This window comes from Balaenoptera musculus, chromosome 15 (genome assembly GCF_009873245.2).
Source record: "Balaenoptera musculus isolate JJ_BM4_2016_0621 chromosome 15, mBalMus1.pri.v3, whole genome shotgun sequence".
In the NCBI taxonomy this organism is placed as follows: Eukaryota; Metazoa; Chordata; class Mammalia; order Artiodactyla; family Balaenopteridae; genus Balaenoptera; species Balaenoptera musculus.
Window position 1 is genome coordinate 32,930,359 of NC_045799.1, and position 26,018 is coordinate 32,956,376.

The 26,018-nt window shown below is 37.7% G+C and overlaps 1 protein-coding gene across 2 annotated transcripts in view; it reads left to right on the forward strand.

Moving 5' to 3' along the window:
* Window positions 1-26,018, forward strand: part of MCM8 (minichromosome maintenance 8 homologous recombination repair factor) — a 44,364-nt gene that overhangs the window by 10,777 nt on the left and 7,569 nt on the right. Inside the window, exons 6-14 of one of the 2 annotated variants that reach the window (XM_036827256.1) lie at window positions 3,707-3,810; window positions 4,593-4,791; window positions 8,495-8,580; window positions 13,019-13,170; window positions 13,415-13,610; window positions 16,713-16,743; window positions 17,667-17,807; window positions 19,871-20,012; window positions 24,211-24,406. In XM_036827256.1, coding sequence (XP_036683151.1) covers window positions 3,707-3,810; window positions 4,593-4,791; window positions 8,495-8,580; window positions 13,019-13,170; window positions 13,415-13,610; window positions 16,713-16,743; window positions 17,667-17,807; window positions 19,871-20,012; window positions 24,211-24,406 — 1,247 coding nt within the window. The remainder of the gene's footprint in view (window positions 1-3,706; window positions 3,811-4,592; window positions 4,792-8,494; window positions 8,581-13,018; window positions 13,171-13,414; window positions 13,611-16,712; window positions 16,744-17,666; window positions 17,808-19,870; window positions 20,013-24,210; window positions 24,407-26,018) is intronic. The other variant, XM_036827257.1, reaches the window with a different exon arrangement.

Here is a 26,018-nt window from a genome sequence, read left to right on the forward strand (position 1 = left end):
AAAAATGCCATTGGTAATTTGATAGGGATTGCACTGAATCTGTAGATTGCTTTGGGTAGTGTAGTCATTTTCACAATATTGATTCTTCCAATCCAAGAACATGGTATATCTCTCCATCTGTTGGTATCATCTTTAATTTCTTTCATCAGTGTCTTATAGTTTCCTGCATACAGGTCTTTTGTCTACCTAGGTAGGTTTATTCCTAGGTATTTTATTCTTTTTGTTGCAGTGGTAAATGGGAGTGTTTCCATAATTTCTCTTTCCGATTTTTCATCATTAGTGTATAGGAATGCAAGAGATTTCTGTGCATTAATTTTGTATCCTGCAACTTTACCAAATTCATGGATTAGCTTTAGTAGTTTTCTGGTGGCATTTTTAGGATTCTCTATGTATAGTATCATGTCATCTGCAAACAGTGACAGTTTTACTTCTTCTTTTCCAATTTGTATTCCTTTTATTTCTTTTTCTTCTCTGATTGCCGTGGCTAGGACTTCCAAAACTATGTTGAATAATAGTGGTGAGAGTGGACATCCTTGTCTCATTCCTGATCTTAGAGGAAATGCTTTCAGTTTTTCACCGTTGAGAATGATGTTTGTTGTGGGTTTGTCGTATATGGCCTTTATTATGTTGAGGTAGGTTCCCTCTATGCCCACTTTCTGGAGAGTTTTTATCAGAAATGGGTGTTGAATTTTGTCAAAAGCTTTTTCTGCATCTATTGAGATGATCATATGGTTTTTCTTCTTCAATTTGTTAATATAGTGTATCACATTGATTGATTTGCGTATATTGAAGAATCCTTGCATCCCTGGGATAAATCCCACTTGATCATGGTGTATGATCCTTTTAATGTGTTGTTGGATTCTGTTTGCTAGTATTTTGTTGAGGATTTTTGCCTCTATATTCATCAGTGATATTGGTCTGTAATTTTCTTTTTTTGTAGTATCTTTGTCTGGTTTTGGTATCAGGGTGATGGTGGCCTCATAGAATGAGTTTGGGAGTGTTCCTTCCTCTGCAATTTTTTGGAAGAGTTTGAGAAGGATGGGTGTTAGCTGTTCTCTAAATGTTTGATAGAATTCACCTGTGAAGCCATCTGGTCCTGGACTTTTGTTTGTTGGAAGATTTTTAATCACAGTTTCAATTTCATTACTTGTGATTGGTCTGTTCATATTTTCTGTTTCTTCCTGGTTCAGTCTTGGAAGGTTATACCTTTCTAAGAATTTGTCCATTTCTTCCAGGTTGTCCATTTTATTGGCATAGAGTTGCTTGTAGTAGTCTCTTAGGATGCTTTGTATTTCTGCGGTGTCTGTTGTAACTTCTCCTTTTTCGTTTCTAATTTTATTGATTTGAGTCCTCTCCCTCCTTTTCTTGATGAGTGTGGCTAATGGCTTATCAATTTTGTTTATCTTCTCAAAGAACCAGCTTTTAGTTTTATTGATCTCTGCTATTGTTTTCTTTGTTTCTATTTCATTTATTTCCGCTCTGATCTTTATGATTTCTTTCCTTCTGCTAACTTTGGGTTTTGTTTGTTCTTCTTTCTCTAGTTCCTTTAGGTGTAAGGTTAGATTGTTTATTTGAGATTTTTCTTGTTTCTTGAGGTAGGCTTGTATAGCTATAAACTTGCCTCTTAGAACTGCTTTTGCTGCATCCCATAGGTTTTGGATTGTCGGGTTTTCATTGTCATTTGTCTCTAGGTATTTTTTGATTTCCTCTTTGATTTCTTTAGTGATCTCTTGATTATTTAGTAACGCTTTGTTTAGCCTCCATGTGTTTGTGGTTTTTACGGTTTTTTCCCTGTAATTCATTTCTAATTTCATAGCGTTGTGGTCAGAAAAGATGCTTGATATGATTTCAATTTTCTTAAATTTACTGAGGCTTGATTTGTGACCCAAGATGTGATCTATCCTGGAGAATGTTCTGTGTGCACTTGAGAAGAAAGTGTAATCTGCTGTTTTTGGATGGAATGTCCTGTAAATATCAATTAAATCTATCTGGTCTATTGTGTCATTTAAAGCTTCTGTTTCCTTATTTATTTTCATTTTGGATGATCTGTCCATTGGTGTAAGTCAGGTGTTAAGGTCCCCCACTATTATTGTGTTACTGTCGATTTCCTCTTTTATAGCTTTAGCAGTTGCCTTATGTATTGAGGTGCTCCTATGTTGGGTGCTTATATATTTGTATTGTTATATCTTCTTCTTGGATTGATCCCTTGATCATTATGTAGTGTCTTTCCTTGTCTCTTGTAACATTCTTTATTTTAAAGTCTATTTTCTCTGATATGAGTATTGCTACTCCAGCTTTCTTTTGATTTCCATTTGCATGGAATATCTTTTTCCATCCCCTCATTTCAGTCTGTATGTGTCCCTAGGTCTGAAGTGGGTCTCTTGTAGACAGCATATATATGGGTCTTGTTTTTGTATCCATTCAGCAAGCCTGTGTCTTTTGGTTGGAGCATTTAATCCACTCACGTTTAAGGTAATTATTGATATGTATGTTCCTATGACCATTTTTTTAATTGTTATGGGTTTGTTTTTGTAGGTCCTTTTCTTCTCTTGTGTTTCCCACTTAGAGAAGTTCCTTTAGCATTTGTTGTAGAGCTTGTTTGGTGGTGCTGAATTCTCTTAGCTTTTGCTTGTCTGTAAAGCATTTGATTTCTCCATTGAATCTAAATGAGATCCTTGCCGGGTAGAGTAATCTTGGTTGTAGGTTCTTCCCTTTCATCACTTTAAGTATATCATGCCACTCCCTTCTGGTTTGTAGAGTGTCTGCTGAGAAATCAGCTGTAAACCTTATGGGAGTTCCCTTGTATGTTATTTGCCATTTTTCCCTTGCTCCTTTCAGTAATTTTCCTTTGTCTTTAATTTTTGCCAATTTGATTGCTATGTGTCTCGGTGTGTTTCTCCTTTGTTTTATCCTGTATGGGACTCGCTGTGCTTCCTGGACTTGGGTGGCTATTTCTTTTCCCATGTTAGGGAAGTTTTCGACTATAATCACTTCAAATATTTTCTCTGGTCCTTTCTCTCTGTCTTCTTCTTCTGAGACCCCTATAACGTGAATGTTGTTGCATTTAATATTGTCCCAGAGGTCTCTTAGGCTGTTTTCATTTCTTTTCATTCTTTTTTCTTTAGTCTGTTCTGCAGCAGTGAATTCCACCATTCTGTCTTCCAGGTCACTTATCCGTTCTTCTGCCTCAGTTATTCTGCTATTGATTCGTTCTAGTGTAGTTTTCATTTCAGTTATTGTATTGTTCATCTCTGTTTGTTTGTTCTTTAATTCTTCTAGGTCTTTGTTAAACATTTCTTGCATCTTCTCGATCTTTGCCTCCATTCTTATTCCGAGGTCCTGGATCATCTTCACTATCATTTTTCTGAATTCTTTTTCTGGAAGGTTGCCTATCTCCACTTCATTTAGTTGTTTTTCTGGGTTTTTATCTTGTTCCTTCATCTGGTATATAGCCCTCTGCCTTTTCATCTTGTCTGTCTTTCTGTGAATGTGGTTTTTGTTCCACAGGCTGCAGGATTGTAGTTTTTCTTGCTTCTGCTGTCTGCCCTCTGGTCGTTGAGGCTATCTAAGAGGCTTGATGGGAGGCTCTTGATGGGAGGTGGTGGGTAGCTGTTTATATTCTTAACTTCATATTCTCTATAAAAGAGTTCTGCTTCAAGAAGATATCTTGTTTTCAAACTTTTGAGTAAATGTCTGTGTTGTCTAGGTGTTAACTAAGGATCTTGAAAGGCATGCAGCTGAGTTACAAGCCCAAGAAGGATTGTCTAGAAATGGGGAAACAATGGTAAATGTGCCACACATTCATACAAGGTGAGGAATTTGCTGATATTGAATTATTATTCAGAAAAAGGCATTAAAGACTAAGAGTGAGAACCTCATTTTATAAAGCCAAAGAAATCAGTAAAAAGCATATGAGTTTCTTGCTAACTCATTGGTCATCACACCCAAGTGAACCTGCTGAATTTGAAGAGATTGTGATAGAAATAAGCTTTTTCTGCCTAAATAAGTTGATTTGTGAACCTGCAAATTTTTGTAAGCATTGATTTTGGATGTATGCTTATTAAGACCCTGCTATTTACCTTCAATAATCCATGTGATACACTAAGTGGTGTGATTAAATTTTGTTAAAATTATTAGATTTCTATTAAACACAGAGAACAAATGGAATTTTTTCTTGAATTCAACTTTTTATTGTATTATAAGATTTTAAATTCTCATTAGAAGAGATGAATAAAGTAATCATCAAGGTTGTTTGTTTTTTTTTCCTTAGAATTTAAAAAAGACATTTCCTAACATTTCTTGAAAAAGAAGTTGGAGACTCAGAAGTTGCTGAATCTGAGACTTTCCTTTTGGCATTATTTTTTTCCTTTTTCCCTAGAGAACAGCCAATGAGACAAGAGGAAAAGGGAAGATTTAACTTTTTTTATTTTTAAGAATGATTTAGTACTTGTAAAATTCCTGATATATATGGGGGTGATATGGTTTGAGAATTCCATAATTGCTTCTAAAAGGGACTTGTGAAAATGCAGACAACCTCAGCTTTCTGCTCATTGTAAATGTATAGATAAATATGTTCCTGTTTTTGTTTTTAGGGTATACAACTATGAGCCCTTAACACAGCTCAAGAATGTCCGAGCAAATTACTATGGAAAATACATTGCTCTGAGAGGGACAGTGGTTCGTGTCAGTAATATAAAGCCTCTTTGTACCAAGATGGCTTTTCTTTGTGCTGCATGTGGAGAAATTCAGAGTTTTTCTCTTCCAGATGGAAAATATAATCTTCCCACAAAGGTGATACCATGTTCTTTAACTACTTCCTTCTTTATCTTGGTAAAGAAGGCAAATCAATTTACAGAAAACATTTCCCAGTGTTTCTAAATACAGAGCTTATTTTTATTGTTTATTTTCAGTTTTTTAATTATAAAATACTTCAAGGTACAGAAAATAAATAATTGAAACATCTCTACCCACCACTCAGAATTTACATTTTTCCAGTTCCAGCTGTATCTTGAAAGAGGTAAAGCATTACTGGTACAGCTTTTGTCTTTTTTTACCCCTTGCTTGTACCATTCCCAGAGACAGTCATTATCCTGAAGTTAATTTGTATTCTTTCCATTCATATTTTTATATTTTGACTTAATAGGTACACATATTGTTTTCTTTCCTTTATTCTGCTGTTGGAAAGTGATGCATTCCTTTTTTGTTAACTTTTTTTTTAAACTATAAATTTTAAAACTATAGAAAAGTGTAGAGAATAATGTAACTAATATCTGTATACTACCATTATGAGTTGGCAAATATTTAGCTAATTTTTTTAACAAAAAATATTAAGTGTTATAAAGGTAAAGTCTCTTTGTTTCCCTCCTCTGTTCCATTAACTTTGTTCCACCCCTAGAGCCACTATTCTGAAATCAGCATGTATTCCTCAAGTCTACATTTTCATACTTGACTATATATGTAGGATTTGTTTTGTTTATGTTTACGTAAATGATATACTGAATGTAACAAATTACAACTTTTTTTCATTTGGTTATTTTGGAGTTCTACCTATCTTAATACATATCTAATTCTTTCATTTGTTGGGTGGAGTAAATGAATAGCCACTGTTTATCCATGCTTTTGGCAGACATTGTGCTGTTTCCAGTTTTTCATAATTTCAAATAATGCTGCAGAGAACATTCTTGTACATGTCTCCTTAGCAGAGGAATTTCTCGGTTATATGCTATGCTTATTTTTAACTTTTTTAGATGTTGCCAAAGTACTTTCCAGAATGTTGGTGTCAACTTACACCCCTGCTGGTGGTGTCAAGTGATTACCATTTCCCCATATTTTCATTAACACTTGGTATTGTTAGGTTTTTAAATTTTTGCCAGACTGGTGGGTGTAAAATGGTATTTCATTTTTAATATTAATTTCTGTGATTTCTGTTATGTTTGAGCATCTTTTCACATCTTTATTGGCCATTCAGTTTCTTTCTTTATTGAATTTTCTATTCATTTTTCTGTTTATACTATTGATAGGAGTTCTTTATGAATTCTAGATACTGAGCATTGATTTCTTACATTATAGATATTTTCTCCCAGTCTTTAGTTTATCTTTTAACTTTGTGGTACATTTTTTTTTAATTTATTTATTTATTCATTTATTTAACTTTTGGCTGTATTGGGTCTTTGCTGTTGCACGTGGGTTTTCTCTAGTTGCTGAGAGCAGGGGCTACTCTTTGTTGCAGTGCGCGGGCTTCTCATTGTGGTGGCTCCTCTTGTTGGGGAGCACGGGCTCTAGGTGCACAGGCTTCAGTAGCTGTGGTTCCCGGACTCTGGAGCACAGGCTCAGTAGTTGTGGCGCACGGGCTTAATTGCTCCGTGGCATGTGGGATCTTCCCAGACCAGGGCTCGAACCCGTGTCCCCTGCATTGGCAGGCAGATTCTTAACCACTGTGCCACCAGGGAAGTCCCTACATTTTTTGTTTTAGAGTTTTATCAATACATTTTGACATGGTTAAATTGATCAGTCTTTTTCCTATGACTTTTACATTTTCTGCATGGCTTAAGAAGGCCTCCTCCCTCACTCACTCATTATAAACATCTCTCTTACATTTTCTTCCAATACTTTTAAGTCTTGTTTTTTCTATTTAGATTTTTCGTCCATCTGAAATTTAATTTTTTGAATGGCATAAAGCTAAGGATCTAATTTTATTCTTTTAGGTGGAAAGCCAGTTGTCACCATTTATTAATTAAGCCCTCTGTTTCTACTGATGTGTAATACATCATCTGTAGTACACTGTGCTCCTGTAGACATGTGAGTCTGTGTTATTTCACTGGTCCTGTACCAGGTCTACACAATCCTATTTACATTGACCTTATTAAAACTTTTGATAAGGTAGGAAGACTTGCCATACTGATTCTTCTTTTCCAGAGTTGCCTTTATCATCCTTAGACTTTAATAAGTTTAACATTTATTACATTTTTACTCAGATTGAAATTCCTAAGGCTTCCTTCTCTTTTAGGAAGAACAGAATATGTTAGATTCAGCTATTGGTTCTGAATAATCAATGGTGTTGGTAAATGGGTGTCACCTACTATTTCGGCTTAAGATTCAGGACTGCCTTTAGGTCAGAGAGGCCAGATTTTTTTTTTTTTTCCTCTGGCCACACTGCTCGTTTTGTGGAATCTTAGTTCCCTGACCAGGGATTGAACCTGTGACCTCAGCAGTGAAAGCACAGTCTTAACAACTGGGCCTCCAGAGAATTCCCTGGCAAGGACAGAATTTAAATCCTGATTTAAATTGGATATTTTCTGTAAACATTATTTTGTCAAGGTATTTCCACGCCCTCTAATACAGTAGGTAGTAACGCTGACTTGATTACTCGTGTCTGAACCTCAGTGAATCAAAGTGATCAGAAAGACAGTTGTTCCAGTCACTATTGCTGCATAACTAATCACCCTACGGCCTAGTAGCTCAAAATAACAACAATCATTTTATTATTTCACATGGTGTCTGTGGGTCAGGAGTTTGGAAGAACTGGTTGTCTGGGTACTTCTGGCTCTTGGTCTCTTATGGAGCTGGAACAACAAGCGACTGGACTGACTGGGCACTGGCCAGCATCTCTCCTCCGCGTTGTCTTTCTGTGTGGGCTGGTTTTGGCTTCTTGCACACAGTATGGCAGCTCAGGACGCTCATTCTGCTCACGTGACTGCCAATAGCTTCAAGAGACAGAGGTCCAGCTGACAGGCAGAAATGGCTTTGCCTCTTTTGAGGCAGCCTCAGAGGTCAGGCAGCATTACTCTGTCACATTCGGTTGGTTACAGAGTGAGTCACAAGCCTGTCCACATCCCAGGAGGGGGAAATTAGACTCCAGCTCTTTATAGGGGAGTGGCAAGGTTCTAGAAAGGTTTGAAGGGAGATACTATTACAACCGTATTTGGAAAACACAGTCTGCCACAGTCTCTGTATTTATAAATGCATCTTGAGGTACAAACAGCAAACAAATGACTTACGAAAACTTGAACACAACTGACTTACATGTTGAGGACTGCCTGTGTGGTACAATAAATATTATACTATACAAACAGTGCAAAAGGAGGTTAGATAGGAGAATTGGGGATTAAAGAAGACCCAGGAAAGGCTTTTGAAAAGGAGAGGATTGGGGCTGGGTATGTGGGACAGGATACAAGGGGATGTTCAAGGATTGGGAGACTACTTGGGCACAAAGGAAGGAATAAGTGCTTGGTGTGACAGGTGTGTAAAGAGACTTGCATACCCACAGCAGAAAGAATAAGAGCAGTCATCAAGAGGGACCAGCTGAAAAAGTGCCTCAAAAACAAAATCAGTACAGAAGGAAATAGAAAGTCATTGCAGCTTTTAGTTCATCTTCCTTTAATACCATTCTGGGACCAACTTTTAAACCAATACTAAATGAAGCATTTTAACTTGAATTTTCCTGAGATATGATTGTAGTTTATCAAAATTTAAATGTGAATTAATCTTGTTGCAGTGTCCTGTGCCTGCATGTCGAGGGAAGTCATTTACTGCTCTCCGAAGCTCTCCTCTCACAGCTACGATGGACTGGCAGTCAATCAAGTAAGCAATCAGACTATTAAATAAAAGGCAGGTTTTAGAGCTCTCATACTGCCAAGTAAATCTACAGTATTCCTGTATTATACTTTGATTCTTATCTGTAGATTGTGATAAAGTATATAGTAAAAGGTTTACTTGGTGCAGAGTTATGTGTTGGAGTGACAATTGTCTTTATTTGAGATTTGTTTTCTATCAGATTCCAGAAAGGATTTAATGTGCAAGTATTATGTCCTTTTGCTATTGGGAAATCATTTTATATCTCATTTATGTGACTCATTGAATTGGATGTATATATAAGCAAAGCTGTATGTTTCGTTCCATAATGTGATATCCTAGAAATAATATTGTTTTGAAGTTTTAAAATAGAGAATCCCTTAGAAATAGATATGTTTCATTTTATGTTCACAATATCCATGAGACATTTTCTATAGGTGATTAAAAAAAACTGGGTTTTTTTTAAAGTCAGATAGTTTTCTCTATGTGTGTATATTTTTAACAATTTATTCCATTTTTTTCTGGCTGTAGTCCCATAACTTATCCCTAAATATAAAATAATGGGTAGTTTTGAAGTCAGGGTGCTATCCAGGAAACTTGGCTGAAACAGATGGTCTTTGAAAACTAAGAACATAGGGGAAAAGTGAAGTAGATTGCTACCAAGCCCTGTCCTAGCTTGACCTCCTAATGCCCTATAAAAACCAAGACCAATATATACAATAATTAACTGTGCACTATGCTGAGATCTTTACAGACACTCCATTTTATAAAAGATGAAATGTTTAAAACTCTTCAGTGTGATCATGTGGGGGAGCCTGGTTTCCAGCCCATGTCTATAGCACTTTCACCACTGAAGGGGGTGGTGAGGGCCTTAAAGGTGCTATAAGGTTCACAGTAGATGCATAGAAGATTCGGAGTGACTTAATTATTTGAACAAAATTTCTTTGTTTTCAGGTAAAAACAGACTAAAAATAGGCTTAAATATTTTAACTGGATTTGAATGATCATCTCCTAATATTAGGAAATCAAACTTAGGGGTAGATGACTGAGAAAAGGAGGACATTTAAATCCTTTTCTTGAGTTTTTAAAAGTAAGGTATTGCTCAGGTTCATTTTAAATGAGTTAGTTATAGTAAAACTTTGTTAATGCAATATTAGCTTACATAATTAATTGTTTTATTCTATTACTATATAGGTATATAAAATGATTTTTTGCCCTAGAAGAAAGGCCTCCTTCCTGCCATATACAGTAAATTCAGTTTCAGTTTTTTCTGAGCCCTAGCTTGGATGGCCATAAGGAATTAAGTTATTGTTTCTCAACTAGTGCATTGAAATGTTTGGATGAGTCAAGGTGACAGCTTTATTGTGTATATCAGAATCAGAAGCCTTAACAGTTGCAGCAGTCCCAGTTCTAGAAGTTCACCTGATGAAGACAGTCACAGTATGTGCAGAAATAGCTTGCTGAAAGTATGTTTTCACAGTGTTGATAACCAAAAATGGAGAATAACCTAAACATCTGAAGAAAATATTATAAAAAGGATGATACTATGAATTATTGTGTAGCCACTAATTATGATGATGTAGGAGAGTGTTTTGAAATGACATCCAAAAATGTTTACAATGAAGTTAGTGATAAAGCAGGTCACAGAATGTTCTCTACTGTACAATACTGACTTTATTTAAAAAAAAAAAAACACTGGTAAATACAAAAACATGTTGAGAGTATACTGTCTGGGAGGTGAGATGAAAGTAATTGTTATTTTCTTCTTTCTGTTTATCTGTGTTTTTAAATTTTTACAAAGGTGACACATAGAAATATGTGTTCTTTTAATAAGAAAAGTCAAAAAGTATACTGTTTTTCCTTTTTTTTCTTGACTGCTTTGGGTCTTTGTTGCTGCGTGCGGGCTTTCTCTAGTTCTGGCGAGTGGGGGCTACTCTTTGTTGCAGCGTGCCGGCTTCTTATTGCGGTGGCTTGTCTTGTTGTGGAGCACGGGCTCTAGGCATGCGGGCTTCAGTAGTTGTGGCTCGCAGGCTCTAGAGAGCAGGCTCAGTAGTTGTGGCGCACAGGCTTAGTTGCTCCACGGCATGTGGGATCTTCCCGGACCAGGGATCGAACCCGTGTCCCCTGCATTGGCAGGTGGATTCTTAACCAGTGCACCAGCAGGGAAGTCCCTAAAAATATACTTTTTTAAAGCAAGGTGACCTTAGCATGTTGTGTCACTCTGACACTTCTCATTGCAGTTCGCCAGTGTTTAAATATGCATTGAGGGTGAAAGTAGTGGGTAACCATGGAGCAGGGTTTGTACTTACATTCATCATTTAAGTGATTAAATTAAAAAGTTTTAAAGTAATGTGTATGTTTTTAAAAAGTCAATCAGCATAGAAGGCCACAGTTCCCACAACTTCTTGTTGCCTTATACATAATTCTAGATAACATTCTTATGTCTATTCTTTCACTTTACTCATCCACTCTGTGAGCTGAGGATGTTAGAGACATGGTACCTGCTGTCCCTTCTCCCCCTTCCACCTCTAGACTTTTTTCTGTATGACGTTACTTTTAAATTGTCCAGGTTTATTTCTGTTTTCTAATGAGAATTATCTTCCATGTTTTATTCATAGGTCGTATCTAATGAAACCAACAAACAGCACTTACATTTTTATGATAACGTAAATATTGTTCAACAAAGAATCAAGTCAGGTGATCAGATGCCAAGAGAAAGAAATGTAATTTGTGTCACTGGGTTGTTTTGTTTTGTTGGCTTTTTGCCCCTTAAAGGAAAATGATCCAAGCATCAAAATCAAAATGGATTCTTTTCTTATACTCCACTGAATTATCCCATATTTTAATATGCTTCATATTTGTACTATAACTTTGTTGTTTAGCACTTTTCCTACTCTTCGTCATCTTTTTATCCATGGTGTTCTGAAAACGTCTGAGTCTATCTAATCGTATCTTCATCCTGCTTGATACTGATTGGCCCTTCAACTCTAGAATATCTATTTTCTGTTTTCTCTCTTTGGGCTTCTTATCAGGTGTATCCATTAAGTTGTTTGTCCTTCACCCTTTGTTTTCTTTATGCTCTTTTCTAGACTTTTTTGGCTTTTGCTTGTATCCCTTCTATAAGTGTTTGATTTTTATATACATGTCTTTAATTTTTCTGATCTCACACTTGTTTTCCAATAGTTTCTTTTTCATAGCAGCTCATTCTTGTTTTATGATGGTAACATTTTCTCAGAAACTCTTAAGCAGTTTTTTCTTTGTTTTTAATGCTCTTCTCCTTCTTTAATTATTGCCATTTCATCCCCAAATATCTGATGAGGAATGAGAAATTATTTGGAGTAGGTAGGATAGGTTTCCTTTGCTATTTTTTTTTTTAATTTATTTATTTATGGCTGTGTTGGGTCTTCGTTTCTGTGCGAGGGCTTTCTCCGGTTGCGGCAAGCGGGGCCACTCTTCATCGCGGTGCACGGGCCTCTCACTATCGCGGCCTCTCTTGTTGCGGAGCACAGGCTCCAGACGCGCAGGCTCAGTAGTTGTGGCTCACGGGCCTAGTTGCTCCGCGGCATGTGGGATCTTCCCAGACCAGGGCTCGAACCCGTGTCCCCTGCACTGGCAGGCAGATTCTCCACCACTGCGCCACCAGGGAAGCCCTCCTTTGCTATTTTTTAGGTAGGAGTTTTTCTTCAAAAAGCCTCATCCCTGGATAGAGGGTAGGGTTTTGACTACCAGATTTTGCTTTATGAATGTGTTTTTGAATTTGGCTTGGGCTCCTCAAATGCCAGAATGAGGAGGCTTATGCTGGAGCTCTGATATCCTCTCTGGACACCTTAGTTCCCCTCATAGAGTAGATGGCTCTGTTTCCTTAAAACAGTGCTCTGGTTTTTGCCAGGTGGGGAAGCCTGATGGCTTTCCTGGGATGCCCTCATTCTTCTCCTACCCACCTATCCACCCACCTTCCAAATAATTTCTGAACAGCTATTCTGCGACTTGTCTTTCAGTTGATTATCCTGTTTTGTTTCAGCCATCTGCTCCCACTCTCCATTCCTGCCACCTCCAACTTAGAAGCCTCTCTAGGGCTGAGAACATTGGCTCCCACTTCTCTTGTACCCTTGTAAATTTTTCCCGTGTGTATTCTGGAATTCATTTTATTTTGTCCATCAATACTTTCCCATTTGCTGTTTTATAAAATTTCATTAATAGCTCTTATTTGTTGATGGCACCTCTGCATGCCCCAAAACTTCTCTTCACTCTTTTAGTGACTGTTATTTTGGTGGACACTTTAGAGGGAAGGTAGGCAAATGCATGTGCCCATTCTGCCATCTTTAATTGGAAATTGCTGAAGTAGTTTTAGATATACCATTGAACTTTTTCTCCTGAATAGTTAATATGTTGACAAAATAACCCAAAGTCAGTATATGTACTGACTGAAAATTGTTTAACTTTTTAGAATCCAGGAGTCGATGTCTGATGATCAGCGAGAAGCAGGTCGGATTCCACGAACAATAGAATGTGAGCTTGTTCACGATCTTGTGGATAGCTGTGTCCCAGGAGACACAGTCACTATCACTGGAGTTGTCAAAGTCTCAAATGCTGAGGAAGGTGTGGTATAACTTTCCTCAATTCGATTGTCCCTCAGTAGTTTGTCAGCATTCATCTTTTCCCTTTTTAAGATACTTCTGAATTTCCATTAATTTAAAGAACTTGATTCTTATATAGGTGAAACTTTTCCTCTAAAATAAAAGTTTATTTATAGCTCACCATGCCTTTCTTCTACATTCTACTTGAATCTTTGTAGGGAAAATGAAAATACCAATTACTGTGTATCATACTTTGAAATTTACAGGTTCTCGAAATAAGAATGACAAATGCATGTTCCTTTTGTACATTGAAGCAAATTCTGTTAGCAATAGCAAAGGACAGAAAACAAAAGCTTCCGAGGATGGATGTAAGCATGGAACATTGATGGAGTTCTCACTTAAGGACCTTTATGCCATCCAGGAGATTCAATCTGAAGAAAACCTGTTTAAACTCATTGTCAAGTATGTATGAGGTTATCTCAAGTTTTATTTTATCATGTGCATGTTGGGAGTGCTCTTGGCTACCAGTAACTGAAAACTAGTCAAAATGTTTGCAAATTACAATTCATTAGACATCTTTAGACCTGTGCAGCCAAGTCATTGAAAGAAGGAGACTAAGGGGTGAACTGCGTACATAATATTTAAAGAAGGGATAAAATTTCATTTTTTCAGTTCAATTCAAAGAATCAGAATAAATAAGGCCATATATGAATATATGAAGTATTATGTTGAATATAAAGAAGTATTTTACATTTGTCAATTGTATAAATAGGAACAAACAAAAAGGACAAGGTGGAAGAGATATAATCCAGCTAATCACCCATTTTTGTACAGCCTGTAAGCTGAGTGGTTTTTACATTTTTTCATAGCTGAAAAAAATTAAAAGAATATTTCATGACACACAAAACTACATGAAGTTCAAATTTTGCTATCCATAAGTAAACTTTTATTGGAACACAGCCACACTTGTTCATTTACATAGTATCTGACTGCTTTTGAGCTACAGGGGCAGAGTTGAGTAGATGCGATAGAGAATGGCTCACAGATATTTATGTGTTTGTACCTTTACAGATAAGTTTGCTGATCTCTAGTTGAAACAATAAGGAAAATTTACTATATCACACAATCTGGTTACTTAACAGAAGAGTCATGGGACAGTGAATTACAAAGTCATTTCAACTACTTGTGTGTAGGGGGTTGTTTGTTTACTTTTAAAAAGCAAGAAATAGATTCACATCGAAGTCACTTACTATTGATAAGTATTTCAGAATATTTTTTTATTTCCGTGTTATTGCCCTGCAGTAGAGGAGAAGCAGTGTAGAGGCGTTTTTGCTTTAGTGATGACGAGCCTTTTCTAGAAGATAAACCTGAGTTAGAATCTTGCTTCAGCCACTTCCAATGTGATCTGGGGCATGTTAATTTCTCCTTCATTTTTATCTTCTTAAAGTAGAAATAATAATACCTGCCTCAGAATGTTGTTCTGAAGATTAAATGAGATTTCATGATGTACTTAACATAATTAACACAATGTGCTGTTATTTTGAAATATTTTGACAAATTTTTGGATAATTTTGAAGAAATAGGAGAAAATGAGAGAGACCGAATAGTAGCTGTACCAAACAGGTAAAGAACTGAGGTTTTGAAGTTCATTGTATTAGAAAAATTGATCTTGTCACACTTTTCTCTTCACCTAGGCTTTGGGCTTGAGGAGAATTTAACAGTTTTTCTTTCTGCCTTTAATATGTTAATTAGCAAGCTGGGAAAAGTATAGCGTTCCTCAGAGGTTCTTTGTCCTTAAACCCTCAGAGATGTCCTTTGAATAGATGGCCATCCAAACCCACCCTGGGAGAGAGGGTGCTCTGAGCTAGGGTGGCGATGTGATCTGGGGATAAATGATGGAGTGGTGAGTGGTCTGTAGCAAGTGGCCAAGGAACACCCTGGTTGAGGACCAAAACACCTCTTTGATTGGTACCTCTTACCGGTCATAAACAAAAATGAACATTTGCAGTGGTCCTTCTTCTGTCATACTTAAGGAAGATAAGTTAGTATGAAAAACCTGGGTTTCCTTCCTACAGTTTGCTTTTACCTTTTAGTTCTAAGTTTGTGGTTCCAACATCAAAACTTGAATTTTTCATGGTCCTCCATTTGTGAATCTTGCAGGGGTTGGCAAACTAGACAGGCTGCTTGTTTTGGTAAATAAAGTTTTTATTAGAGCACAGCCCCACCCATTTATTTACAAATTATTGATTGTTGACTTTGACAAAAGTTGGATAGTTGTGACCCAGACAGTAAAACTGAAACTATTTACTTTCTGGCCCTTTAGGAAAAATGTTGTCAACCCTTGCTAGATTAACAAATTGAGGCCTATGAAAAGAGAATGGAGAAGACAATAGAAGGCTGTTTTAGTTTAGGTTTCTTCAGAAGCAATGATTTGCATAAATGTAGTTTCTTTGGGAGGTGATCCCCAGAAATACTGGGAGGGGAATGAAGAAGTGAGACAGAGAAGGGAGGGCAGTTAGTGTATGATACCTTAATGGAGGCTTAATAAAGGCTTAATCCTTCTGAGGCCTCTGGGACACTTGACTGTAGAGCTAGCCTCAGTATTTTTCCATCTAAGGGCCTAGATTTGGGGCTGCTCCTGAGAATATTAGACACCCTAGCACTTCTGGCCTGCCCAGCCTGCCTGCTGATGATGCTTCTGCGGCCAGAGAAAGCCCTTTGGCAGACAGGTGCAGGTGCTTGGTAGGAGGCCAGCAGTGATCATGCAGGAGCACGCTGAACAATGACTGCCAAGGGGAAGTGGCAGGACACCAACTTCTGTGTTGACATGTATTAACAGGGATAATGATTCACAGTTAACTCTGATTATATCTCTTCCTCCCTGTCCTTTTTGTTCCTGTTTATACAATTGATAAATGGGAACTACTTCTTTATGTTCAATATAATACTTTATATATTCATATATGGGCTTATTTATTCTGATTCTTTGAACTGAAAAAATGAAATTTTATCCCTTTATTATGTACTCAGTTCACCCTTTAGTCTCCTTCTTTCAGTGACTTGGCTGCACAGGTCTAAAGATGTCTATTCATGTAAAATATAATATAATTCTGTATCCTAAAGCCTAAAGTAGAAGACCATGATTATGATCTTTTTTTTTTTTTTTTTTTTTGTGGCGCTCCATGTGGCATGAGGGATCTTAGTTACCTGACCAGGGATTGAACCCGCACCGCCTGCATTGGAAGCGTGGAGTCTTAACCACTGGACCGCTAGGGAAGTCCCTATGATGCATTTTAAAGGCTAGTAATATAAATGCTTTACAAGTGTCCTGTCTCCCTTACACAGGCACACTTTTTAAAACATTCTTCCCTTTGTAGATTCACCAAGAATTTTGATAAATTTACTGTTAGAATAAAATTTCTTGAGTTGTTTGAGGAGATGTACATTTTTTATTTTTTACTATTTAGATGCTAAAGAAAGCAAGTTAAGCAAATTGTAAAGTAGATCTTCTAGTGTATCACTGAAATGTAAGTTAGAATTTATAAGTCGTATTCTGTTTTTCAGCTCGCTTTGCCCTGTCATTTTTGGTCATGAAGTAAGTATTTTACTTCATCTTTGCTCAAAAATACATAAATTTGGCAAAAATAGTATATAGAGATTTCACAAAAAATAGTCATTTCTGTTGGCCAGTTATTCATATTTTATTTTTATTTATTTATTTAAAGCAATAAAGTTTAGTATTTTTTTAAATTAATTTATTTATTTTTGGCTCCGTTGGATCTTCATTGATGTGCACGGGCTTTTCTCTAGTTGCGGCGAGCAGAGGCTACTCTTTGTTGCGGTGCGCGGGCTTCTCATTGCGGTGGCTTCTCCTGTTGCAGAGCATGGGCTCTATGTGCGCGGACTTCAGTAGTTGTGGCACGTGGGCTCAGTAGTTGTGGCTTGCGGCCTCTGGAATGCAGGCTCAGTAGTTGTGGCGCACACGCTTAGTTGCTGCATGGCATGTGGGATCTTCCTGGACCAGGGCTCAAACCTGTGTCCCCTGCGTTGGCAGGCGGATTCTTAACCACTGCGCCACCAAGGAAGTCCCTCATATTTTCATATGAATCATTATTCTCCATAAATGGATGATATGAGAGATAAACTACAGTCCCTTGTAGGAATGGTCTTTTTTTAAAGTGACTCTGGACACTGTAAATGTTAAAGCAGAACTAACAAAGATTTCTCAGTTTTGTGGAATGGATTCAATGCCTGGCAAGGTAGGTCTTCACTCAGTGACTTTTAAGATACCTGATTTTATATGCTTTCTAATTTTCACTTTTTAATCATTTACATTAAAGAAGTTTATATTTTTAGACTTACTTTTCTTAGGAAAAGAAAAAAAACAAAGTTCAGTCATGCTTTTAAAAAAAAGAATCCACACACAAATGTTGTAAACATAGGAGGAGCACCCCTTTTGCTAGTCATCTTTATGTTTTTCTCACTTGTTTTTGTTTTTTCTCTCCTTTCACATCTGAGCTTGTTAAAGCAGGTTTGGCATTAGCACTCTTTGGAGGAAGCCAGAAGTATGCAGATGACAAAAACAGAATTCCAATTCGAGGAGACCCACATGTCCTTGTTGTTGGAGACCCAGGCTTGGGAAAGAGTCAGATGCTACAGGTAGGAAATCAGACATTTAGTATTTGACCTTTTGCTTGTAAAATGCATGAAAAATTCACAAGTGAATTTTCTTTAAACATGCAGTGTTTGTGTTCCAGAGGGTATTATTTGTCAGGTAGTGTGAGTTGGGGTTTGTGTGAGTAATATATAATTTGTATCTGGCCATCCTTTCAAATCGAGCCAGTCTCCTGTCACTCAGGCTGCACAAGCATGCTGCTCTGTTAAGATGTCAACTATTGTGAAATATTAACCATTTCCCTAACCCCCTTTTTTGTATCCAGCATTGCTTTGCTAGTCTTTGTTGTTGTGACCTCACCTATGAAAAGAATAGTTAAAGAAAGTAAAGCAGGGTCACCCGTTATCTCTTCATACAACTACATAAACACTGTATTGGGCTTTAAGAATAGTCTGATAAAGGTAAGAGATCTGTCCTATCCATCTCCACTGCTTCTTTCTGAGTCTAAAACAAGGAAACTTCTATGACCAGTCTGTTGTTGGTCCCCAAGATGATTTTGGCTGTGCCAATCAGAGCCTAGTAGTTCTCCCCTCCAGGGCTTATTCTGGCCCTAGAAGATGCAGCTGGTTGGAGTGCTTGTGGTTTCCTTGGAGTGACACCTGGTAAGCCAGCAATGCATATCACTATCACCTTTGGAGCTTTTCGAAAATACCGTGGCCTTCCCCAGTATTAAGAATTAAGAATCTCTGGGTTAGGGTCCTAGCATCTACCTGTTTATAAACACAGGTTATTCTGAAGTGCAGCCAGGATTGAAAACTCTCGATCTCATTGTATTATAAACCTACTGTCCTTCATGTCAGAGGACATGCTTATTTATTCCCTATGGCTGAGTGTTAAATCAGTTATCATTTTAATTCCTAATCTGATATTTATTTAATCCTGTGTTTCCCAGTTTTGTTCATTTTGGCCAATTGGGTCAACTTTTTTTAAAAATTCTGTTCTGAACCCATGCTATAAGTCTGACAACTGAGGCACAGAGTACCCAGTTATAGGTGAAACAGAGTTGATAGTAAAAATGAAAACAGTATACTTGGGTAGAATATGCATGTAAAAGTGCATGTCGGGATCTGAATTGCATGTAAGTCTGCTAGCCCCACTAAGCCAAGGTTTTTAAAAATTAGGCTAACACTAACAGTTATGAGTTGTTTATATTTTTTTTTTTTTTTTATATTTTTAAATTATGTTTTCCTTTGACCATTTAGCAAGCCATCATACTCTCAAACTAACAACTAAGGAATTACAAGTAACAAAAATAATGATAGCTAACATTTCTTTAGCTAGGCACCGAAGCATCACTTGGGTTGTGTGCTACGCAAGTCCAGAGCGCACTATTGACATAGATAACAGTGTATAGAGTGCTGTCTCCTAAGGTGGTGGGGTGCACAGCTGTGTACAGCGGCCTTGCACGGGGCATGTATTGTATGCCAGGTACCAGGTTAAGTGTCTTGCATATACGATCTCATTTATTCCTCAAGGCAGTATGTGATAAAATGTAAGGAAGCTGAGGCTCAGAAGAGGTTCAAGAGCAGCACCACCAGTAGATGCGTGGTAGAGCCAGGACTTAAACAGGTCTGCCTGACTCCAGAGATCCATGCTTATAGCTGTTGTGTCCTTTATTCTGTCGTGCCGTATCTTGTTTACTCAGAAGGTGAGCACTAGTGAGCCATTTTATTACCTGATGTTTAAAGAAGCATTGGAGTCTCTGAAACTAAACTTAGTACTTACATTTTTTCTATTTGAACTTGAAAATGAAGCATAAAATGGAATTGTGTAGAGTATTCACATGACCACAGACTTCAAAATCAGGCTGCCTGGGTTCGATTGAATCCTGACGTCACACCTTCATAGCTGTGTAAGTTACTCTCTTCAGACCTTAGTTTCTACATCAGTAACAGAAGTGTTACCTTCGTCTTACTGTGGTGGTGAAGATTGTACAGTAAAGCTCTTAGAAGAATACCTGGCATATAGCTAATATTTGTGAGCAACTACTATAGCTATTATTTCCCTTTTACTTTGGTTGATTCTCTTAAACTCTTTGTTTCATTAGGCAGTGTGCAGCGTTGCTCCACGTGGCGTGTATGTTTGTGGTAATACCACAACCACCTCTGGTTTGACTGTAACTCTTTCAAAAGATAGTTCCTCTGGAGATTTTGCTTTGGAAGCTGGTGCCCTGGTACTTGGTGATCAAGGTAAGAGGCCAAAGCAAATAATAATTTTAGGACTTTTTTTTTTTTTTAAGCCTTTTCCTTTTCAATTAATTTCTTTACAGTCTGTTCCAAGAGTCATTTGGACAGCACTGTCCCAACCAGTGAGTTGAGAATGAGTGCCAGAAAAACTAGAAATACACATCTCATCATTTTGTTTGTTTGTTTTTTCAGGATATGATGGATAGTTTATAAGAAATCTAGTTGGAAGGCTCAGCAGGAAGAGATCGCCAGTTGGGCTTTGCTACCTAAATTTCTCTTTGTGATGCTTTAACCCTATTGGGAAAACATATTCCTGTGCATGTATCAGGCAGTGCCTAGGTTCCAGTCCAGCTGAGGTCATTCATTCCTTCCAGTTTGCCAGTGACATCACATTTCTAAATCCAGTACCTGTCAGCCATGTTTGACACAGCTGATCACTGCTGCCTCAATGAATACTGTATCTCCTTGGTTTCAAGGACACTGCACTCTTCTGGTTTTCCTCTTACTTTTATTCACTGTTCAGTCTCAGTCTTTACTTGTTCTTCATCTCCCCAACGTCTTAACTGGTTGGCTCCTCAGGATACTTAGTTTTTGTACTATTTTCTTCTCAGTCTGTACTTACCTTCTTGATGATCTTATCTAGCTTCATGGCTCTTTACCTACGTATATCCTGAAAATTTCCAAATTTATGTTTCCTCTCCCTTGAACTCCAGGCACATATTTCTCCTTGCCTATGCAGTATCTCTACAGCTTTCTCAAACTTAGCATGTCCAAAACCAAAGTCTTGATCTTCCCCTTTAACCTATTCTTCTTACAGTTTTTTCCCATCTTAGTAAATGACACTTCCATCCTTTTATTTGCTCATATCAGAAAACGTGAAGACATTCTTGACTTTTTCACATACCTCACATCCAGTCTGTCGGCAAATCTTGTTGGCTCTACCTTCCAGATATAACCAGCATCCAACCACTTCTCCACTGCTGCTACCCCAATCCAAGACACCATCATCTCTCACATGTATCATTACTGTGATCTCCTAGTTGGCATGCCTGTGACCACCGTTGCCCTTCCTATTGTTTTTAACAAGGCAGAGCAATCCCATTAAAACTTAGATCACATTATTCTCCTGTTCAAAACCCTCCAGTGCCTTCCCATCTCACAGAGTGGAAGCCCAAGTTTGATAGTGGCCCAGGCACCTTTTAATCACCTCTTTTGCCTCGTTACCTGCTACTTTCCTCTTACTTCCTCTTCCCCAGCTACACTGGCCTCCTTGCTATACCTTGAATACCACCAGCACTCCAGGCACATCACATTCCTGCATTGCAGCCTTTGTACTTTGGAACCTTCTTACCCCAGATAGTCTGCAAGGCTTATTTCCTTTCCTCCTTCAAATTTTTGTTCAAAAGTCCTGACCCCAGTGAGGCCTTCCCTTAGCACCACATTTTACACTGTAACCACCACCCCCCACCACCAGCAGACCCTGTTCTCCTACCCTGCTCTACCTTTCTTTCCAGAGCATTTCTTACCTTCTAATATACCATATGGTCTACTTTTTTTATTGTCTGCCGCCCAACACTGAATAGAATGTAACCTTCACAAGGACAGAGAATATTGTCTTTGCAGTGCTATATCCCGCATGCCTAGAACATAGTATTGATATATAAAAAGCATTCAGTAAATATTTGATGAATGCATAAATTCAACAAACATATATCTGGTTATTATATAGCTCATTAGAAGTGACAGTATTTTTGCTAGGTTACTACGTGAAGAAAATAATAAATAGGAAGAGGTTACTCATTGTTAAGGTGTCACACTTTCCATTAAATAGAAGTTGAAGGTGATACAGGGTTTAGCTGTGCAGATGGCTAATGTGATTTAATAAGATGCACAGTGTTAAAAGTCCATGGCCGTATGAAGAACCTAGTGGCAAGATGGGAATAAAGACACAGACCTACTAGAGAATGGACTTGAGGATATGGGGAGGGGGTGGGGTGAGATGTGACAGGGTAAGAGAGTGTCATGGACATATATACACTACCAAATGTAAAAAGATAGCTAGTGGGAAGCAGCCGCATAGCACAGGGAGATCAGCTCGGTGCTTTGTGACCACCTAGAGGGGTGGGATGGGGAGGGTGGGAGGGAGGGAGATGCATGAGGGAAGAGAAATGGGAACATATTGTATATGTATAACTGATTCACTTTGTTATAAAGCAGAAGCTAACACACCATTGTAAGGCAATTATACTTCAATAAAGATGTTTAAAAAAAAAAAAAGTCCATGGCCGTGGCTTCCCTGGTGGCGCAGTGGTTAAGAATCCGCCTACCAATGCAGGGGACACGGCTTCGAGCCCTGGTGCAGGAAGATCCCACATGCCGCGGAGCAGCTAAGCCCGTACACCACAACTACTGAGCCTGCGCTCTAGAGCCTGTGAGCCACAACTACTGAAGCCTGTGCTCCTAGAGCCCGTGCTCCGCAACAAGAGAAGCCACTGCAATGAGAAGCCTGTGCACTGCAACGAAGAGTAGCCCCCGCTTGCTGCAACCAGAGAAAAGCCTGCATGCAGCAATGAAGACCCAACGCAGCCAAAAAACAATAAAATAAATAAAATAAAGTAAAAAAAAAAAAAGGTCCATGCCCTTCTCTTTCAAATCTATGTAGATAAGCCAAGCACTATGATGGTAAAAATATCACTGTTAAAATACAAAAGAATATTAGTCAGCAGAGACCAGATTCTAGAAACAAATAGAATCCTACTAAATAATAAATAGGATCCTACTAAAATCTTTACTGAAGACTTTCAGGGGAAAAAAATGAGAAATAGAGCTGTTTTATAATATTTCCCTTCTTCGATATCTAATGAAATGACCAAAAAATTGTGTGGAAAAAAAAGCAACAAGATATACCAATTGTAGCCAAACAAGAAAAAGAGTAAAATTTTCACAACTTAAACTTTATGCTTTAAAACCAGGGGTTGGCAAAGTTTAGTCCACAGGTCAACCCACCTTCAGCCTATTTTAGTGTAGTCCACAAGCTATTTTAAAGTATTGTAAAGGACAAACAAAAACCCAAGAATACGTGACAGACTATATGTGGCCCACAAAACATAAAAAATTTCATCTGCCTGTTTATAGGAAAAGTTTGCTAGCCCCTGCTTTAAACTTTGAAAAGTGGCAAAGAGGTAGCCTGACTTTGTTCCTACCCTGTCCACACCTCTGAGGAACTGTACTAGTAATCTTGAGAATTTCCAATAATACCATCAATTCCAGAGAGTCCTGGACTGATTGATCATAGAGTAGATATAGAAGCGTTTAACCATAGCAAAGCCCTCAGGACATGACCACCAAATTGCTCATGGTATGGGGAGAAGGGGAGGAAAAATATTACAAGGTAATGTTAGAGGGCCTCCAGTAACCTGCGGTTTAGACGTAATACAACTGGCACATAAAATGTTTTATCTAGGATGGACCTAGATACGATCATACTAAGTGACATAAGTCAGACAGAGAAAGAGACTTATTGTATGATATCACTTAGAGGTGGAATCTAAAAACTGATACTCCTTACCACCCCTCCTCCCCGTTCAGTGGTGGGTCTTCATATGATGTTTAAAGAGGTTAAGTGTACAGTTAACTCTACAGTTGTACAGTCAACACCTGGCATTGCTGAGAACTGCACTCTAGACTTCTGACTTTAGAGGCTTTGTGTTCCTTCCCAAATCATGCTGTCCACTGTTCCCAAAGGACCCAGCTCAAATAGCACCTTTTTCTTGAAACCTTTCCAGATTCCCCTTCCTCTTTTAACTCCACCCCACCCCCAGAAAATTCATATGATTATGAATATCTATTATAGTTGTTAAAATATACTATCTTAAATGTGTATATATTTTATCTCGTCTGTTCAAATTTAAGTCTTTAAGCTTTTTGAGGGTCACTCATATCTTCATTTTTGTAACCCTCACAACATAGTGCCTTGCCTAAGGAAAATGCTAAATGAGTAAATATTATGTAACAGTTAAATAAGATAAATATTTTATTTGCTGTAAAACAAGCACAAATTTTGTACTGTATGACATTTTATAATTTTAACTGTTGGAAACTAATGGAAATATGCTTTATTGTGGAATAATTTCTATCTTGTCAGGTTTGAAACTTGATGAAAGGAATATTTTTTGTCTGAATTATTTTACTGTGGTTGTAGGTATCTGTGGAATAGATGAATTTGATAAGATGGGGAATCAACATCAAGCCTTGTTAGAAGCCATGGAACAGCAATGTATTAGTCTCGCTAAGGCTGGCGTGGTTTGCAGCCTTCCTGCAAGAACTTCCATTATTGCTGCTGCCAATCCAGTAGGAGGACACTACAATAAAGCCAAAACAGTTTCTGAGAATTTAAAGTAAGTCTCTTCAAATGTTTATACTTTAATATTGAATCCCTATAGATATGAAGACGACAACTGAGGACATAAATGGAGAGTTCACAGAAGTTGCAAGTTTCCAATAAATGGACAAAAATGTGTTAGAACACTACACGTTAAAACAGTGAAGTGCTGGGACCTCCCTGGCAGTCCAGTGGTTAAGACTCCATGCTCCCAATGCAGGGGGCATGGGTTCTATCCCTGGTCAGGGAACTAAGATCCTGCATGCCACACAGTGAGCCCAAAATAAAATAAAATAATAAAACAATGAAGTGCTATTGACATCTACCAGATTGGCAAATGTTTTAAATATTAATCATTATTGGCAATGGGGTGGGGAAATGGGTTCTCACGTACATAGTTTAGCATTTTGAAGGACAGCTTGACATGTCTATCACTATTTTAAATGTATATTCTGTTTGTTCCAGCCAATTCTTTTAGGAATTATACTCACAGAAATAGGCACAAGAGTGCACAAAGATATGTTGACAGGGTGGGTCTTACGGCATCGTTTATCACTGCCAAAGATTGGAAATAACTTGAAGTGCCCCCATCGATAGGGAAGTGCTTGAACTATATAATAAGACTGTACTGTGGAAAGTAGCAGTTAGGAGAATGAAGGTAGCTTTGTATGTACTGTGATAGGGGAACATGTCTGTGCTTTATGGTTAAGTGACAAGAGTACATTACACACTTATCTGTATATGTGTATCCCACTTTTTTTCCAAAACCAATGTTTCTATCTGTATGCATGTATGCTTTCTCTTCTAATTTGTTCTGTACGGGTTGGACAAAATGTATGGGGAGGGGAAAATAGACTCAAATGATGCGTAAGTGAGAAAAAGACAAAAAGATGCCTCATGTGAAAAATTGGAACTTTAAATTCTAGTGGGAAACAAAAAGCTAATTTTCTAATATTTAATAATAAATACTTTTATTGTAGGAATGGTACATAGTAAAAAACACAATTGTACTTTGAGATTCTGGGTATTTCTGTACTACCACCACCAAAAAAGCCATCTGCTAGTGTTTCTTAGTAAAATGACAAAGTCCTGTATTGGAAAGATCAGAAAGATCTTATTGAACAAGGATCCAGGGAACTTGGATTCTGGTTTTTAGTGGTACCACTAGGATGTTGGTCAAATTCTTTAACCATTCTGGATTTCAGTTTGTTGGTCTCAAAGGAGTTATCTGGTTGGTAAATTTAGAAATGACTAAGTAAAACACAGCACTTTTACTATAATGACTAATAGACATATAAATGCCCCTTTAAGAAAAAGTGGTATTTTTGCTTCTAAATGGGCATAGGTACTTTGAGAGACTCAGTGTTTTGGTGAGACAGAAAATATAAAAGATTAAGAACTACTCATCCAGATAACCTTCGATGTATCATGTAGCATTCTAGCTTACAAGTTCAATGGTCCTAAATCATAGGGAGTGATATAGAACATAGAGAAGAATTTAGTGGTTTTGATGGTGTGAGAAAAGACTGCATCCTCAACACACCGATATAGGTACATATAAGGCTGTGTACATGTGACCTGGTGTGTCTCTGGAGTTGGTGGGTATATTGAATCCAGAAGCTATTGCT